The sequence below is a fragment of the Nelumbo lutea genome, chromosome 1 (assembly GCF_056320005.1).
Source record: "Nelumbo lutea isolate HS-2025 chromosome 1, American lotus-T2T, whole genome shotgun sequence".
Lineage (NCBI taxonomy): Eukaryota > Viridiplantae > Streptophyta > Magnoliopsida > Proteales > Nelumbonaceae > Nelumbo > Nelumbo lutea.
This window is the reverse complement of record NC_142684.1, coordinates 99,290,251-99,310,235: the sequence shown is the minus strand read 5'-3', so window position 1 is coordinate 99,310,235 and position 19,985 is coordinate 99,290,251. Positions and strand designations below refer to the sequence as shown.

General features: G+C 39.3%; 1 protein-coding gene and 1 long non-coding RNA gene across 2 annotated transcripts; one reads left to right on the top strand and one right to left on the bottom strand.

Annotated features, from left to right (window-relative positions):
* Window positions 1–295: 295 nt before the first annotated feature.
* HSL2 (HAESA-like 2) lies at window positions 296–4,235 on the bottom strand. Its single transcript, XM_088951762.1, has 2 exons — window positions 930–4,235; window positions 296–815 (listed from the first exon to the last, which is right to left on the bottom strand). Exons 1-2 carry the CDS (start codon window positions 3,547–3,549, stop codon window positions 445–447), a joined length of 2,991 nt encoding a protein of 996 aa, XP_088807888.1. The 5' UTR covers window positions 3,550–4,235; the 3' UTR covers window positions 296–444.
* LOC148876370 (uncharacterized) lies at window positions 719–4,701 on the top strand. Its single transcript, XR_016101221.1, has 2 exons — window positions 719–857; window positions 4,263–4,701. It is a non-coding gene; the product is annotated as an uncharacterized LOC148876370 (long non-coding RNA).
* The last annotated feature ends 15,284 nt before the right edge of the window (window positions 4,702–19,985 follow it).

The window sequence follows — 19,985 nt, the reverse complement described above, 5'->3', positions numbered from 1 at the left end:
CCATCGAACCGGGATTCTCCCCAAGTTGATGCCTGCATTCGACCCAGACAGCTATGCATCCTGAGGGTGAGGGCTCACAGTTTTTGTATCTCATTGATGTAAGTTGCATTCCAGATGATGTTGTTTGGAAGAAGTCAGTTTGATTTCAAATGTCAGTGGTAAATATGATAAAGAAGGGTTATGCCGAAATCAATTCCACCCCCCCCCCCCCCGGGTCTCACATCTCTGGTGTTGATTTAATGAATGAAATGGCACACAACCAGTTCATGAAATAGCAAACAACAGGCTTTATATATCGACATTAACGGGATCTTGTTGATTTCTATGTATTCGTATCTGGAAGATACAGTTGTATATCTGTACACGTCTAAAGGAATTGCTTTTGCTCCATGCATCGACAAAAAAAAAACAAAGGATAGGACAAGAAATCAAAGAAAGAGATGATCATTTGATACAAGGCGGTAGGCCAGAATAACCAACAGATGTGTGATCCTTGAGCAACTCAACCACCCTTCTCATGGTAGGCCGGCTCAGAGGATAGGTTGAAGTACACAGAAGAGCCACGTTCAATACCTTGTTTATTTCCTGGTAATCGCAACTATCCACATTCATCCTTGCATCTATAACCTTCTTAACCAATAATTCTGTGTCTTCCTTACAGGCGGCGACTGCAGCCTCCGTTACCCACTTCACCATGTCCTTGTTCTCCCCAAACGACGGGTCTGTCGGCCTCTTACCCGTCACCAGCTCCATTAACACGACTCCGAAGCTGTAAACGTCGCTCTTCTCCGTCACCTTGAAAGTGTACGCATACTCTACATTTTGAGGAAGCCCGTTTCATCAATTAATCATTAACGGTAATCAAACATAAAACAGAAGAATAAGAATAAGAAATCATAAATGGGAAACCAATTCAACTGTCTACTCACCCGAGGCAATGTAGCCATAAGAACCCGCTACCCGAGACGTAACGAGTTCACCATCGCCGTCGCAGACCTCCCGCTGCAACGTCCTCGCCAGCCCAAAATCAGCCACATAGGGATTGAATTCATTGTCCAATAAAATGTTGTTGGACTTAACATCCCGGTGGACGATGGCCGGCACACAGTCGTGGTGGAGATACGCCAACGCCTGTGCCGCCCCCACCGCTATTTTGAACCTCTTGGGCCAGTCCAGCTGGATCCCACCCTTTTCCCCATGCAGAAGCTCTCCCAAACTCCCCTTTTCCATGTAGTCGTACACCAACACCCTACAGTCGTCGCCCTCGCTAGTGCAACTGAACAACAGTTTCACGATGTTGCCGTGCCTGATTCTCCCCAACGTCTCCACCTCCGACCGGAACGCTCCGTCTGTCTCCGGTCTCCCGCTACCTTCCCACAGCTTCTTCACCGCCACCATCTGTCCGGATTTCAGCTTCGCCCTATACACCTGACCTGATCCTCCCGTTCCGATCAGGTTTTCCTCTGTTAGTGAAGAAAACACCTCCTCCTCCTTGAAACTCAGCCGGTGGAATGATGTCAGCTTCCATAGCGATTTTGTTTCCCCGCCAATTTCCTCCACCCTGCTCTTATACAACCAGAAAATAACCAACACAAGTAACAAAGCCAAGGTAGCGAAAACTGCAACTAGAAACCAGGCGGTGGCGGATTTTACTTTCGGGCACCGAGGGAATGGTTTTACTGATTCCACACTGCAGAGATTAGGATTCCCGTCCAAGCTATCCGCGTATACATTGTAAGCAAAACCACTAGGAATTTTGCCGCTCAGCTTGTTGTCCGAGAGATTGAATTTGTTGAGGTTCAGCTTGGTTAGTTCCGCCGGGATTGCCCCGGAAAGTAGGTTTCTAGATAGATCTAGGTACGTTAGGACCGGTAACATACCAAGCTCGCTTGGAATTTTGCCAGAGAATTTGTTGTTCGATAGATTGAGCTCCACTAAATCATTCCAAGAACTTAATTTGTCCGGAATCTCTCCCGAGAGCAAGTTCTCTTGGAGGTCCAACTTATTTAATCGCCTAATTCCGGTTATACATGACGGAAGCTCACTGGAGAATCTATTTCTGCTTCCGTCGATAACTTGAAGCGTTTGCAAACCACAAATCTCCGCTGGAATCTCGCCAGAGAAATTGTTACCAGAGATCAATAATTTCGTGAGATTCTGAGCGCCGGAAATTGCAGGAGAAACCGATCCTTCGAAACCGTTGTTGGACATTTCAAGTAAATATAGCCTGGGAAGGCTCCAAATTCCATCCGGTACCTTTCCTTCAAGTTCGTTATCGAAGATCCTCACGTACGTGAGACTTTTGCAGTCACTGTATTGTTCCGGGAGTTCTCCAGAAAACCGATTGTTGAAAGCGACCAGGCGTTGAAGCTTCCCACGGTAGCACAGACATGGGGGCAGCTTTCCTACGAGACTGTTACTGGAAACATCGAAGTCTTCGAGATTTGAATTCCTGCCTAAATCCAAAGGTAGAGTGCCGGAAAAACTGTTGTTGAAGAGCTTCAGTTGTACAAGCCCAGGGTTCGAAGATAAAATCTCCGGAATCTCGCCTTCCAAGTTATTGTCGTTTAGAGCTAGGGAAACCAAATGTAGACCAGCTAATTTACCGGGCAATCTTCCTGTAAGATTGTTCTGAGATGCATCAAACCATTTTAGCGCAGTGAGATTCCCGAGACTGTCCGGCAATTCACCGTAGAAGAGATTATTGAAGAGCTCAATCTGCTGTACGCTCTTCAATCCTCCAATGCTTTCCGGTATCTTGTGGGAAAGATAGTTGTCGGAAAGATCGAGATTTCTGAGCGAAACAAGATTTCCTAAAGACTCTGGAATCTCTCCGACGAGATTACATTTAGGAAGCCATAGATTTTCTAGCATGGTGAGGTTTCCAATATGCAATGGCAAGGGACCTGGGGTGAAAGGGTTGTAAGCCAGTTCTAATCTAGTGAGCTGGGTGAGATTGGTAAGGAAGGCGGGGATGATACCATTGAGCAGGTTTTCTTGTAGACAGAGGATAGTGAGGTTGGGAAAACGGCCGAAGCTCGGGGGGATGTGGCCGGAGAAGTTGTTAAACGAGAGATCCAAGGAGCGCAAGTTGACAAAATCGGGAGTGATGTCGAGTAAGTTACCGACGAACAAGTTGAGGGAGAGATTCAAATGGTGAAGGTGGGAGCAGGAAGAAATGGAAGCAGAAGTAAGGGAACCGTTGAAGAAATTATCAGCGAGGGAGAGGTTCTGAAGGGTGGGAATGCGGCAGAAATCAGCAGGAAAATAGCCGTAGATGTGGAGTCCTGAGAGGTCGATAGAGATAATGGAGAGGGAAAGAGGACCGCAGACAATGCCAGTCCAATTACAGGGAGTAATGTTAGCGACTTGCGGGGTTAGATTCCAATCGTTGAGGCTACCGGTGGGATCATCGAGATGAGAATTCTTAACTCGGTGTAAGAAGATAGCGTCTTCTGTAAGAGAGGTGGCCGGAAAACAAGGGAGGAGGAAGAGGAGCAAAACAGAGAAAAGAACTAACAGGGAGCGAATCGTGCGATGATGTGTCATTTTTTAGGAGAAGAGAAATCCTTCAAGGGGTTTAATTTAAATGGGTTTAGTTTCTGGAAGAGAGAGAGAGAGAGAGACGTATAGGTTCAGGAAACGGGAAATCTTCGAAAGGGGCAATTAATGATAAAACAATAGCCGGCTTTCGGCTTATGCTACTGGGGTGGGAATGCAGTGTCAGGCTTTGGGTGGAGGGGGGAGGGCTTGATAAAAGAGAATAGTTGCGTGGGGGATTTCGAAGAAAATCCATTTTGGATTACATGAGGAATTAGAGGTGCATGATAATTGATAATTTGATACATCCGTAATTGGGTTAGGTTCTTATTTGTATTCGGAATGTAACAAGAGTAGAAAGCGGATGCTCTGTTTTTGTCTCTGAACAAAGAAAAGGTCTGAGTGAATGAGAATGAGAGCAGAAGTCACTGAACAAAGAAAAGCACGAGAAAAGAATGGTTTCAGTTAAAGGGTGGGAGAATCACGGAGGAATTTATGCTCATAGGGCAGAAGTCAGAACTATCTGCCTTGTTTCTGAATTCTGATTTTCCTTTTTTTTATTAGTATTTATTTGAATATTTGGCAGGGGTCAGTGGGAGCAAATTACGTCAAAGCTGTATAAAAATTAATATTTAATTTAAAAGAACAAAATCAGATTTTAGTAGAATAACAAGGTATTATTACTAAAAAAAGAACAAAATCGGTTTGTTTTGTTTTTTCAGGCCAAGGTGGGTAAGAGACACGAGCACTCCAGCTGTTATCGGGGGTCGGGGGGGTTTCGTCGCTGGGGCTGTGGGTCACCGAAGAGAGAGGCGCAGGGCCGCAAGGGATTCACCTGAGGGAAAAGCACCAGCAACAACGTTGCGTGAAGTCACAGTAAGCTGATTTTTTATATTGAGTATTCAGAGAAGAGAGACTACAGAGGCAGAGGAAACAGCAACAAAACATGCATGCTACCTGGATGGATGTGTTATGTGTAACGTGATCCGAATCTGACTGCACTGCAAATCCAAGTCAAACTGCTTGGGTACTCTCATGCTCCTCTCTATACATTGATGTGTTATAAACTTTAAATATTTTTGTCATTAAAACGCATAACTTTGTATTTTTGGCTATGGATAATTGGATATGCTTAGCATAAGTTTCCTTCTTTTCTGAACATTCTCTCTCTTTCTGTCTCTTATGGTAAAGATTTCAAGCTTCGAACAAGTCCCAAAGGAGATCACTTAAAAGGAGTGAGTATCACGAGAAACAGCTTTTCTCCCTCGGCCATTTATTGAAACTCACGTTTCCAATCCCAACCATAAGATGGGTAGTGGCGTTCACACTGAATACCCATAACGTAAATATTAACATTTTCCCCTTTTTCAAGCATGGAGCCTCTAATTAATTCCTTAGCACACACATCAAGGCCCAGCCCACGATTGGCTTGAAAAAATAAAGGCCCAGCCCGCGATGCTTCTATTCTATTCTATACCGTCAGCCACATTATGAAACCACCTTTAGGCCCACTCAATTATCATATCTCGTTCTGATTTTGAGCATTCGTGTCAGGGCCTAGTCAGTCCCCGTCCCCGGCCGAGATCACATCTCCGCCCCACAAGGGACCGCTTTACAACGCCCCACAGCACATCGGGAGATATGATACTAGAATTGATGATATCATCATGGGAGATGTTCGAAATACATGGCAGGGATGTGCTGTGGGGTGTTGCGGGTGAAGATGTGAACTTATCCCCAGCCCTTTTATCCATTTACTTACATGACGTCCAGATCTACAAATTATTCAATTCAGTTTTACTTTTACCCTTCATATAGAAGTTTTAGGGGTGTCAATTGGACTGGATTTGTTTCAATCTGATCCAGTCCAATGTGAGTCCATTACAAATGGACTGGGTCCAATCCAATCCAATGAATATTTTGGACCATTTTAGATTGGTCCAGTTCAATGTCCGGACCAATCAATCTTTTCAAATAGATTGATTTCAACCCAATCTAATATAAACTTATTATGGATGGACCAGCTCCAGTCCAATCTAATAAATATTTTGGAATGGATTGGTCCAATCCAATATGTCTTGTTGGTCCATCCAATCCATCCAAATTGATTTTGGACTGGACGGGGTCCAAAATCAGTCCATTGACACCCTTATGTAGAACCAACTGAGTGTATTGTGTGTGTGAGAGAGAGAGAGAGTCTAAACCATTTACCAGAGAGGGTATATTCTGGACTGGCCAAATTCAGTTATAGTCCACATCAGCACATGACACCATGTTGTATCAAATTGGATTTCCTGCCCACTTCTCTCTACCCACACTCTAGCCCGCCTTGAATTGCAGCCACACAACGCCCTGTGTTGTGAAATGTGCGGCTGCAGTGGTGAAAGTGAGTAGGAAATCTAGGTTCATGTTGTGTTGCCGTTTACCAATGAAAGATATCCTAAAAACTTTGGCTGTTGGGAACCAACAGCCATTACTGTTGAGAGCGTTTCTGGGTTAGGCACCTTAGCATGAGAGTGGGCAAATTAGTAATTACTCATTGATTTATTTTGAACATGACTTGTTTTCCCATGTGGCAACGGTTTTAGTCTGAACTCTGAAATTTGCTGGGCCCCATTCAAATTCCTGCTTCCCTCTTTTTCTAGGTCTCCAAAATTGCTTCTTACAAAAGACCCATTATATGTGATAAGTAAGAGAGGACCCATGCCGAAGAGGATTTTAAAGATTACCAAATACCTAATATAAAATAAGTGTTTATTTTTTAAAATAAACATTTGAAAAAGTTGAATATCAAATACATATAATTATTTATTCAAATAAACACTTATTTTAATTACTTATTTTTAATTAAGCACTCCCAAATATGGCGTGAAACTCATTAATGACGCAAATATGGTAGATTCGTGATCTAGAAATTCAAAAGTTTGACTAGGTTTGAGCGTGTAAAGTGGGTCATGTCGTATCGTGCCATGCTGTGTTGTGGGCCTGGGCTAGACCAGGCTGCAGGCCATGCCGTGGGCTTGGGCTGTGTTGGGTTGGGCCATAGGCGAGCCTTGGGCCTGAGCTGAACCGGGCTAGACTCATTGACTGGATTATGGATATCAGGACAGGATACGAATAATAACGAATTTATGATTACCCAAAGAATAAATAAATAAAAGTATAAATAATAACAATTCAAATAAGAATTTAAGAATTTTATTTCATTTAAATTTGAATGAACAATGATACAAATTACAAAGCATACAATTATATAAATATTGAAATTATGAAATATACAATGGTTGGATACTTCATAAACTTCATACTTGGATGAATGAAATATGAAAATAGAATAAATTAATAAATCATAAAAATACAATATAGAATTATAGACTATATAGACTATATAGTTACAAATTGAAAATACAAAATTACGTTAATAGAAAATAAATTAAATTAATTAAAACAAAATTTACAATAATTTGAAAAAATAAAAAATTGTGAGCTATTTGTTAAAATTTACATGTACATTATGATGAAAGCATTTACACACTTTCATCATTAGCTTCAGGTGAAAAATGAAATATCCAGTGTATGTAGTAGTATCATGCCCTCCTTTGTCTTGTAATTGTAAAGTTGTAATCTATATTCTGCATCATGATTCATGACTGCATCTAGCCAACTCTGGTACAATGGTAGTGTGGTACCTGTAGGTCCTGCACTAAAACAACTAAACAAGACAACAATGGAACTATAGCCTGTAGACATCGAAAGGGTTATAGTAGATCATGTCACGTGCCATGGCGATATTGGCAGTGAGAAATGTTCTTCGAGACTCCAACTTCTTCCAATACTTTTAAATTTTATTTTCCATTATTTCAAAAAAAAAATCATTTAAATTGTGGGTTATTTCTTCTTCCTTCTCATGTGTGAGAAAATGTCTGGTCAAATGGCTAGTACCACCCTTGCTACAATAGCTAAAAACTTTTCTACATTTTTGGCAAACTGCTCTTTCCCCTTTCCCTCAACATCCTCTATTTTAAATATTCTCCAAATCAGGCTACTAAACTTAGGGTTTTGGGAAGAACTGGCCATTTTCTTTTCAAATTCTAAAAAAATATTAATTTAGTTGGACTTACCCCGGATTACTGGTTCAGAATCCCAATTTGACTTCAACGATTAAAGCCTTTCAACGTGACAACGTCCAAGGCTCCAAGCCTTCCAAATTGCTAACTTGGAGAATCAAACAATCAACCAATCAAACTATGAGACGATCATAGTTCACTCAGATTGTAGAGAATGTATGAGAGACTGAGGAAGGAATGACTGAAGAGATTAAGAGAATAACTTAATAAGAGAATTGTTGAATGTTGATTGTTGAATTGGTGTGATGAGAATGGTGGAGGATATGGCTCTTTATAAGAATTGCCAAATTGAACATAATTCAATTGCCCAAAATACCCCAAAAAAACTAGTTGTAATTGTTAGACAGTTTTGTATGCCCTTAGCTCCAATTAGTTTTGATGTACTTTTGACATTTAGTGTAAATGAAGAAAGTGCATGTTTGATTCATGTAGTGTGGTATGTTTCTATGTAAAACCCTTAAACTGGACACTTAATGAGACTCGTGTTAGTTTAGAATGTTCATAGCCGTTGGATAAGTCTGGGAAGATTTATCCTACCAAGGCTGACACTGGTGTGCTGCCAAGTGTTGGGGTGGCCTGTCTCAGTTGCTAGGGTGAGACCCAAAGCACATACAGTGCAGGATTACTTGAATCTTTGAACCGGACTAGATTTCCAGTATTGCCCTGGACCTTGGAGATTGATGGGCAAAACTGGAAAGTTACACCTGACCCTTAGACTCGATTATGATACCGCACTAGGTGCCAGATTGGGCTATTTTTGATATGCCAATCAGTGAGATCCTTAGCGGGGGTCGAAACTTGGGTATGTTGAGACAGTCTGAGAATTCATTTGAGTGGGTGATCATAGTGACAGGATCAGCCCCTTTGTCGGACAAAGGTAATGATCGGGTATGCATTCTCTCTGATGGAAACCAAACTGCTGGCAGTTGATTTCAATCGTTGGAATTTTGTTTTGCAAAATTTATATATAAGATATATAGATATGCATGGATTCAAAATGTTTGCAAATGGTTTTAAATCCCAGGATCCATGTGTGTAGAGAGTGCAACACTGTTCCTTGCAGCCGAGGGAGAGATCATCTTTTGTCGGGCAGTATTTGATCATTATGGGCTGAGAGGTTAAGTGTAAGGCCATTTAGGGTTACACTTGATGGGCTAATCTTGCATCTGCCCACAGTTCCTGGGCTTTTATAAGATGTCTTGGCCCAGGGACCACTTAGTGTAAGTGTTGGGCCCATAGAGTCCATGTAATGGTTTCGAGGGGTTCACTGGGCTCTCCAGTGAATTCGGCTAGGCCTTGTAACAAAGGCTGGGCCGAACCCATGTGGTTGATGTGTAGATCAATGCTTGGGTCCCACGCCATACAAAGAAGCCCAACTGGCCAGTAGTTTGGAAGCATGTTGAGCACTTAATATTTATTGGGCCTAAATGCCAGCCTTAGTAGGATAAATCTCACCAGACTTATCCAACGACTGTGAATATTCTAAACTAACATGAGTTTCATAAGTGTCCAGTTTAAGGGAATTACACAGAAACACACCACTATAACATGAATCAAATATGTACTTTATTCATATACAATAAATGTCATAATGTACATCAATCTGATTGGAGCTAAGGGAATACACTGTCTAACATCTACTTTCTCCTTCGTGTATGTTCCTACTAGGTACTCAGAGGCAGTGTCTGATCCAAGATGGAAAGAGGCTATGAATGAAGAAATGAAAGCCTTAATGAAAGCAAGGACTTGGGAATTAGTGGATCTACCAAAAGGGAAGAGCACTGTGGGATGCAAGTGGGTGTTCACTATAAAGCATAGGGAGGACGGGTCCATTGAAAGATATAAGGCCAGACTTGTGGCACAGGGGTTTACTCAAGAGGAAGGGATTGACTACAAAGAGACATTTGCTCCAGTCGCAAAGCTCAACACAATCCGGGTCTTATTGTCATTAGCTGCAAATTTCTCATGGGAGCTACATCAATTGGATGTGAATAATGCTTTTCTAAATGGTGATCTACATGAAGAGGTATTCATGGATCTTCCACTAGGTTATGGCTTTGATGGGAAGGTATGTAAACTGGGGAAAGCATTATATGGCCTTAAGCAATCTCCTCGGGCTTGGTTTGAGAAACTTTGTGAGGCCATGAAGAGAGTGGGATACACTCAAAGTGGTGCAGATCATACTTTGTTCATAAAGAAACAGAATAGCCGACTTATGGTACTCATCGTCTATGTGGATGATATGGTGATTACAGGGGAAGGGGAATGATCTGGAAGAGATAAAAAGATTAAAGGAGTTTTTGGCTTCTGAGTTTGAGATCAAAGACTTGGGCCATTTGAGATACTTCCTTGGAATTGAAGTTGCTAGGTCACAAGAGGGCATCTATATATGTTAGCGGAAGTATGTCCTTGACCTTCTAGGGGAGATAGGTATGATGGGGTGTAGACCAGCAGATACTCCAATAGAATAGAACCAATGTCTACAGCAGTTGCAGAGGACTACCTTGATAAAGTAAGATACCAAAAACTGGTATGAAAGTTAATATACCTGTCTCTCACATGACCAGATATTGCTTATGCTGTACACATTGTCAGTTAGTTCATGCACTCTCCAAAGATTCCTCATATGAGAGTAGTGGAAAGAATTCTTAGGTACTTGAAGACTTGCCCAAGAAAATGAATTGTGTTTAAAAAACACAATAAAATTGAAATTGAAGCGTATACTGATGCAGATTGGGCTGGCTCTGTTGGCGGCAAGAAGTCTACTTCTGGGTATTGCATGTTTGTTGGAGGAAATCTGATTACATGGCAAAGTAAAAAGCAGAATGTGATTGCTAGATCAAGTGTAGATGCTGAATATCGAGCTATGGCTCATGGTGTTACTGAACTACTATGGCTTAGGACCCTTCTTGTTGAGCTTGGGGTAAAGGTCGAGTGTCTACTCAGGTTGTACTATGACAACAAGGCTGCCATCAACATTGCAAATAATCTAGTGCAACATGATAGGACGAAGCACATTGAGATTGACCGACACTTCGTTAGAGAAAGAATTGTTTCAAGAGAACTCTGCATTCTTTATACTCCTTCAGAGATGCAGATTGTAGATGTGTTAACTAAAGAACTAAATTCAACGAAGTTCTCAGACTTACTTGGCAAGCTAAACATGACTGACATCCATGCTTAGCTTGAGGGGGAGTGTTAGTTTGACTATTTTTAGTGTTTATGTTGGTCATATTTGTGTCTTAAGTTCTTAGTTATTGGGCCTAAACTTGTTTAATGTTTTATTTGTTTTACTTGTCTAGGTGTCCCATCACTAATCAAGGGCATTCTAGTCCATTCATGTAACATTATTTTATAATTATCTATATAAGATTGTAGGGCCAACTAAAGTGAGTATGCCACCTTTCTCAAAACTTCTTCTTCTTCTTCTTCTTCTTCTTCTTCGGCTGATGTGTTCCAGCAAACACCCAAATAGTTTCCTGGATATTAAGTTTAGTCACTGTTGATGTAGATATCCCTGTGAGGGGCCTGAAAACTGCTAAGGAGATGTATGACTACCTTGAGAAGGTGTATCGGTAGTCAAATATGTCCAAACAATATCAAATTGAAATGGACATATTCTCGTACACCCAGGGGGAGAGAAGAATATTGGAATATTATACTGGTTCTGTTAATCTATGGACAAAATATGAACTTGTTCATCTTGGGGCCACAATGACTAGTTATTGTGTGACAACTATGAAAAGGCACTTCGATCAAAGGAAGATCACAGACTTTCTTATGCACCTTAGACTTGACTATGAGTTGATAAGATTTAGTTTACTCAATAGGGAAAATGTGCCTGACCTGAACACCATGTTGGGTGAACTATTAAGGGAGGAGACTAGACTATACACTCAGTCCTCCCTTGATATCAAGAAAGAATATGGACATGATACAGTTTTACTAGCTACCAAGCCAAAGGGAAAAAAGGACTTCTCCAATATGCAATGCTATGAGTGCAAGGAGTTTGGACATGTGGCCTCTCACTGTAAGAAGAGGAATTTCTATACCTTCTACAAACAACAGAGTCACATCATTACTAAATGCCTTACCCGACCTCCCAAGAAGGGTTAATACAAGGCACTTCAGATAGTTACAGAGCCTTCATATGATATTATTGTGTCCTTTAACTCAAACTCAAAGGGGGAGCCTTCTAGTACTCTACTAAGGATAAAATACGACAACTTGTGTCTTCAACTATTTCATCTACCTTCTCTGCTATCGCCCTATCTGGTAAGTCTTTTACCACCTACTCCTCTCCTAGACATGTGGATTATAGATTCTGGAGCCTCAAATCATATGATTGGGGCATCCTTTGGTCAGACTCCTAAACCCTACCCCTTTAATGACTAGATTATTACTACTAGTGGTGAGTCATTAAAGATTGTTGGTTGTGATGATTTATTTTTTTTCACCTCTCAATCATCTTCCTTTCATCTCCCAAAAACCTTATTTATTCCTTAGTTAACAACAAATCTTATTTTTGTCGGTCAGCTTGTTGATGATGGTAACTTGGTTCTATTTTCTCATGATGGTTGTGTCATACAGGATTAGCACACTGGGGAGGTGAAGGGGAAGGGGAGTAGGCTTGGGAGGTTATTTGCTCTTGAGTTTGAGAAGAGACTATCATCCTCAGCTTGTTTTCTTTCTACTACTAGTGATGTGTTACATTCTCGTTGTAATAATGTGTGGAATTTATGGCTTAGACATTTAGGCCACACACATGCTAAGAACTTGGATCATCTATTATCTTCTGTTTGTTTAACTACTGTTAATTTTGTTTCTAATAAAATTAATAAATCTTGCATAACTTGTGGTCTTAGTAAAAATCATATTTTACCATTTCCATCTTCATCTGTGCATGCCACTATTCCTTTCCAAGTAATACATAGTGATGTTTAGTCATCTCCTGTTATATCTAGACTTGGATACAAATATTTTTTTTATTGACGATTGCACTAGATATACTTGGATTTATTTCCTCTATAAGAAATTAGAAGTACTTCCCACCTTTTAGAACTTTCACACCATGATAATGACCCAACACAATGCTGCCATTCATATTCTACATTCTGACTCAGGAGGAGAATATTTTGATGGGGAAAATGGAAAATTTCATACCTATTTAAAGAAACATGGTATTCTATCCCAAAGATCTTGTCTAGGAACTCCTCAAAAAAATGGAGTTGCTGAACGTAAGAACCTACACATCTTGAGTATGGTGAGATCCCTTTTGCTTGACTCCCATTACCTTTTTAGTAGAGGCATCTAGCATTATTGTGTATCTCACAAACATCTTTCCATCTTCAGTTCTTGGTAGTCAATCACCTTTCTGTTGTCTTTTTCATCATTCTCCAAACTAATCTACACTTCATGTTTTCGGTTGCATTTGCCTTGTACATCTTCCCCCCCCATGAGCACACTAAGCTTACTACTCAATCAATGTGTGCCTTTATGGAGTATAGTTTAGAACATAAAGGATTTCTCTATTATGATCCTAAAGTTTGTCGTCTTCGTATATCTCGAAATGTTATATTTCTTTAGAATTTGTCCTTTTTTGAGTATGTTGCTAAATTACTAGCACCATCATTCTCTATTCTACATAACTTTACTCTTGTAGGTGATTCAATCTTGCCCCTTCAAGTCTGTTAAAGGAAGTATCTAGCTGCACCAATGCCTATGCCTCCTCCTTCATCGATCCCAGTGCCTGCTCCTCTAACATCCTCAGACCCTATACCAACCACATCTACTTCTCATGTAAGTGATCCTTCACCTCCTACTCCCACTCCTTTATGGTGCTCTTCCAAAGTTATTTTTCCTCCTGACCGCTGTGAATATTCTGCTATCCATAGTTTCCTTCTACTACTTTATCTTCCACAGATATCCTTAAGTCTTACCGACAGGCTGCAATAATTGGGCATTGGAAAGCTGCAATAGACTTGGAAATTTAGGCCTTATAGGACAATGATACTTGGGCTTTTGTAACAACTTACAGTCATTGCATTCAATTCTACACATTTTGCAACGACTTAGTTGGTTGAAAATTGAATGCACCTTCTAAATTGTGATTACTGATAGTAAAACCTCGGTAGAGACTGACATGCCATAACAAAGAACCCAGCCATTTCTAAGAGATGTTAGCTTTGGTTGTTAAGTAACCATATCTTTTTCATTAATTCCTTTAGCTTGCTAGCTTTTTAGGTTGATCTATCAATGCAAAATGCTTGCTTATATAATGAGAAAGAATTGAATTCTAATTCTAGATTATATAGCTACATACCATAAAGAGTGGCCAAATGATCTTGAGGAAATCTGCAAATGTTACATAAAGAGACATTGTCTGCTAAATTGGGGTGCTTTTGATCATTCATGCAGTACAACAACAAGAGAAACAAACATAGATGGGTAAGAACAACTTTCCATGACAGTCGCCAGTTCGCCACAACTCAAGCAATAGTTGAGTTGTTAAACCTGATGTATCAACTCAAAATGACTATAACAATGATGATTAAGTAAGTTTAGACTCAACAGTCTAAATTAAGTACATAGTCACTAAAACAACCAAAGGAATTGTTCTCCCGAGCATATTACCCATTTTCTCCAACCTAGGTAATTTCCAACAGAATAAAAGGTCCTTAAAAGACCTAGACATGACCCAACATACCCTTGCTCCCTCAAGAAAGTGTTCTCAAACTCTTGAAGAGATCAAACAATGGATGACAAGGTGGTCAACTATCTTTGACACGAGGCCACAGTTAATGTCTGACATCTGAACCACTCTCCTAGTCAAATTAGCCTTAAGCACTTAGATGGGCTGACAACATTCCACATGTTTATTTGGGAAATAAAAAATAGTTGTTATTCTCAGTTTTGAGGACAATGGTTCAATAGTAAAATCTCCATCTCCTCATTTATCCTTCAAATTAGCATAAAAATGTTGCCTCTGTAACAGTTGTGGTAGGTCCAACAACTAGTCCATTTCTCAAATAAAAAGATTTCATCTAAAGAGGGGGCATTAGGAGATTGAGTTCCCAATCACCTCATAGGAGTCAACAATTGAAGCCTCGGGACTGAGGGCACATTGGAAAAGAAGAGGAAAAGGTCGCCTGGCCTACGATTTTTTTTTTCTTGTAAGGTTTAAAAATTAATGATGGGAAAGGAAAATGACATGGCATCTTCATACATAGAGAGCCAAGAAGCAAGATTAGACATAGGATTTGTTATAGACTCCAAATAGACTGAGTACAAAGCAATTGGAATAGGTTATGGGACTTAAAATCAGAGGTAATGGACATACAAGAAGCAAGTTTAGACACAATAGTCTATTTTGATGCATCACATTGAAAATTGCTATTGGTTTCAGTTGAAACCTACCATTTATTTATTCTTTTACTTGTTGAGGTTAATAAAAAGCCAACATTCTATGAATCAACTCAAGCCTGCTCATTCAGCTTTCATATTTTTTGTAGAAAAGGATTTTAGATTTCAATTTTAGTTTTACACATGTTGCAACGGCTTCGTTGGTTGGAAATTGAATGCACCTTCTGAATTGTGATTACTGATAGTAAAACCTCGACAGAGCCTGACATGCCATAACAAAGAACCCAACCATCTCTAAGAGTTGTTAGTTTTGGCTGTTAAGTAATAATATCTTTTTCATTAATTCCTTTAGCTTGCTAGCTTTTCAGGCTGATCTATGAGTGCAAAATGCTTGGTTATATAATGAGAAAAAATCGGATTCTAATTCTAGATTATACAACTACATACCATAAAGAGTGGCCAAATGATCTTGAGGAAATCTACAAATGTTACATAAAGGGACCATGTTTGCTAAATTTGAGTGTTTATTGATCATTCATACAGTACAACAACAAGAGATACAAACATGTACGGGTAAGATCAACTGTCCATGACAATTGCTAGTTTGCCACAACTCAGGCAATAGTTGAGTCATTAAACATGATGCATCAAATCAAAATGGCTACAACAATGATGATTAAGTTTAGACACAACAGTCTAAATTAAGTACATAGTCACTAAAACAACCTAAGGAATTGTTCTCCAGAGCAAATTACCCATTTTCTCCAGCCTGGCCATAGTTAATGTTTGATATCTGAACCCCTCTCCTAGTCTAGCCTTAAGCACTTAGATGGGCTAACAACATTCCATACATGTTTATTTGGGAATTTAGAAATAGTTGTTATACTCAGTTTTGAGGCCAATGATCAATAATAAAATCTTCATCACCACTCCATCTCCACCTTCATTCATCCTTCAAATTATCATAAAAAGGTTACCTCTGTAACACCTGTAGCAGGTCCAACAACTGGTCCATTTCTCAAACAAAAAGATTTCATCTGAAGAGGGGGCATCGGGAGATTTAGTCCCCAATCACCTCATAGGAGTCAACAATTGAGGCCTTAGGACTGAGGGCACATTGAAAGAGAAGAGGAAAAGGTAGTCTGGCCTACAATTTTTTTTCTTGTAAGGTAAAAAATTTAATGATGGGATTGCAAAATGACACGGCATCTTCATACATAGAGAGCCAGGAAGCAAGATTAGACATAGGATCTGTTATAGACTCCAAATAGACTAAGTATAAAGCAATTGGAATAGGTTCTAAGACTTAAACTCAGAGGTAATGGACATACAAGGAGCAAGTTTAGACACAACTGTATGAATTAAGTCATTCGGGTTTCTCACTTTGTTGTAGAGGATTACGTTGAGTCTTTCAGTACATAGTACTAAAACAACCAAAAGAATTGTTCTTTGAAGCATATTACCTGTTTTCTTTAGCCTAGGTAATTTCCAGCGGAACAAAAGGTCCTTAACAGGCTTGGACATGAGCTAGCATACCCCTGCCCCCTTCAAAAAGTGTTCCCAAACTCTTAAACAATGGATGACAAGGTGGTCAACTGTCTCTGGGAAATCATAAATGACAGAATTCCACACAATTAATGACAAGGTGGTCAACCCTCTCCTAGTCAAGTTAGCCTTAAGCACTTAGATGGGCTAACAGAATTCTACACATGTTTATTTGTGAAATCATAAATAGTTATACTCAGTTTTGAGGCCAATGATTCAACAGTAAAAATTTCATCACCACTCCTTCTCCACCTTCATTCATCCTTCAAATTAGCATAAAAAGGTTGCCTCTATAACTACTGTAGCAGGTCCAACAACTGGTCCATTTCTCAAACAAAAAGATTTAATCTGAAGAGGGGGCATCAAGAGATTGAGTCTCCAATCACCTCATAAGAGTCAACAACTGAAGCCTCAGGACTAAGGGCACATTGAAAGGGAAGAAGAAAAGCTTTGGCCAGGGAGACTTCCAAACACCAATAGTCCCTCCAAAACTTTACCTTGTCTCCCCTACCAATCTATAAACATTAGGCATCAGAGAAGACTAGAAAGGCTTTCATAATCCCTTTCAAAATGAAGCACCCTCAGATCTGAAAAAGATTCAAAGATTTCCAATTACCCCAGTTCACCCCATACTTAGATGCAATTAGGGTCCTCCACTAAGCATTCCTCGCAACACCAAACCTCCACACGAATGTAAAACTAATCCCACTTAACAAGGTGGATTTTTCTTTCTCCATCCCAACCTCTCCATAGAAAATTTCTTAGAAGTGACTCCATGCTTCTTTGGTATTTTTGAAGGGATGGGGAAAGAGAGGTAAGAAGTAGGTGGGTAGGTTTGAAAGAGTACTTTCTTAGAGAGTAGTACTACCCCCTGAGGACAGATATTTTGCTTTCCAAGAGGCTAGTTTTCTTTCCATCCTTTCTACCACTAGCTCCTAAATTACACTTGAGGTGCATTTAGCTCCAATAGAGAAAATTAAGTATTCCCCTAGGAGATTATCCACTTTGCAGGTGAGAACCTCAACCAAATCATCCAAACAGTTGACTTGGCCCACCATAAATAGAACACTCTTCCCAAAATTCACCTTTAGCCTAGAAACCACTTCAAACCAATAGAGGATCTCATGCATATTTTTCAACTGATATTGAGAAGCATCAATAAAACACAAAGTATCATATGAAAATTGTAGTATGTGCACCTTCTCCCCCCTAGAGTGATCTCAAAACCCTCCCACTAACCATCAAAAACACCCACCTTACTAAATTGAAAGAGCACCTCCGTATGACATATAAAGAGTAAGGGGGAGAGAGGATCAACTTGATTACCCCTTGAACTCTAAAAGAAGCTTGTGACTTGTCCATTGACCAATACAGAAAACTTAGGGGAAGTAACACAATCTTTCATCCATTTCCTCCATATTCGCCTAAAGTTCATTCTTATAAGAACAAAGTCCAGACATCTACAGTTCACATGGTCATAAGCTTTCTCAATGTCCAATTTGCAAATCACTGTCCAATATCTGTCTCCTGAGAACAAAGGTACTTTCCTTTTTATATATCACACCAGCCAGAACATTAGCCAAACTTTTATAAAAACTTTTGAGACGGTTAATAGGTCTAAAGTCCTTGATGTTAACATCCCCAAACTCTTTGCGAATGAGGGAAATAAATGTGGCATTTACACTTCTTTGCAAGGAAGCACTACTATGAAAAGGCTGGAACACATTCCGCACATCTTGCTTGATGAACTCCCAACACTTGACATAGAAAAGATTTGTCAAACCATATGGCACGGGGGACTTCTTTTTGTCCATCATATCAATTGATTCTTTAACTTCCATCTCAGTGAAATGTCTTTCTAAATAAGCTTTATGCTCATCAGAGAGCCTATTGAAGTGGGTGTGACCAGTTGTTGGACCTGCTGCAATTGTTATAAAAAGAAGAAGCCAAGGATTTAATTCCAACAACCGATTCACCAACGCTAGTTTGTTGATCTCCTTAACTCTTTGAGCATTGGCCATTTTATAAAAGAAGCCACCATTCTTATTCCCCACCTTAAGCAAGTATATCCATCTAATTTCAATAGCTTATCAAAAGTCACATTGGCTTGATACCTTTTAAGCCTTTGATATTGGGAAATTCGACCAACTTCAGCTTTATCCACCTCTTCAATCACACTAAGACATTCCCTTTTTTTTTTTAATTTCTAGTGACATACTATTATCTAAATTCCAAATTCTGGTTAATCTTTATTATCCCCAGCTTTTTACCTAGAATATTGGAGCTAGAACCATTCACTTCACGATCATCCAAGATTTTGTCCAACCAAGACAGGAAACCATCTTCCTCAAACCAAACATTTTCAAATTTGAACATGATATTGAACTTCTCAAATGAACCATAGATTAATTGAATTGGGCTATGATCATAAACAAATCTAAGAAGAGCAACTTGCTTAAAAGAGGGAAACAACTAATCCCAATCATATGAAACCAAAAATCTGTTCAATCTAATGAACATGGGAGAATCCTGAATATTTGTCCATGTGAAATTAGCACCCACAAGTGTCAGTTCCAACAAAATCTCATTGAATAAGCTTAATTTGAATGCTTGTTCTTTTTCAATAGATGTTTGTTTATTGAAGCAAAACCAACACTAAAAAACTACAACTAATGATTTATTGTGGAAACATTAGATTTCTAAAACCCAGGGGAAATCAGTTATAAGACAAGGAAAGAGCTAAAACTTGAATACAATATTGATAGGAAAGTAGATGTGAATGGGAATGTGGGAGGAAAAACTTGAAAAGGTTGCATAGCCTTTGAAATATAAGGATAAGTTTGGTTGAAAATATGGATAGGTATATGGAGTATGAGGCTAATATTGACAATGGTTGTATTTGAAATTTATCTTTTTTTTTGGTCTTCCTCAATCCATATAAAGAAACATGTGGCTTCTTGAGCTATTAAGCCCCAAAAGAAAGATATACTAAGTATGGTGGTGTTGTATTTTGGATATCCTCTTATTAGCAAAAGAATTATTACAACAAGTGATATGGTATTCTCATTAACTGTTTGAACATATTTATGCTAACTATTACTAAGTTAAGAGGTATACACCAAACATCTAACATTAATCTCCCCATAAACAAGTACATAGATAGACATTGTCCAAATTATTAGAATATGTTTTTGCACAACTTGCAAAATAGTACACCACTACTTACAGAAAAATAGACATTTTGCACATCTTGCAAAATATTACACTACTATTGCTAGAAAATACAGTCATTAGCAAGGTATCTAAATTTTTTGGCACAAATTGCAAAATATTATACCATTACTTATAAAAAATACAATTATTACTCAAAAAATTCAAAAGTGTAAGACATGAACATTACCAAAAGACAAG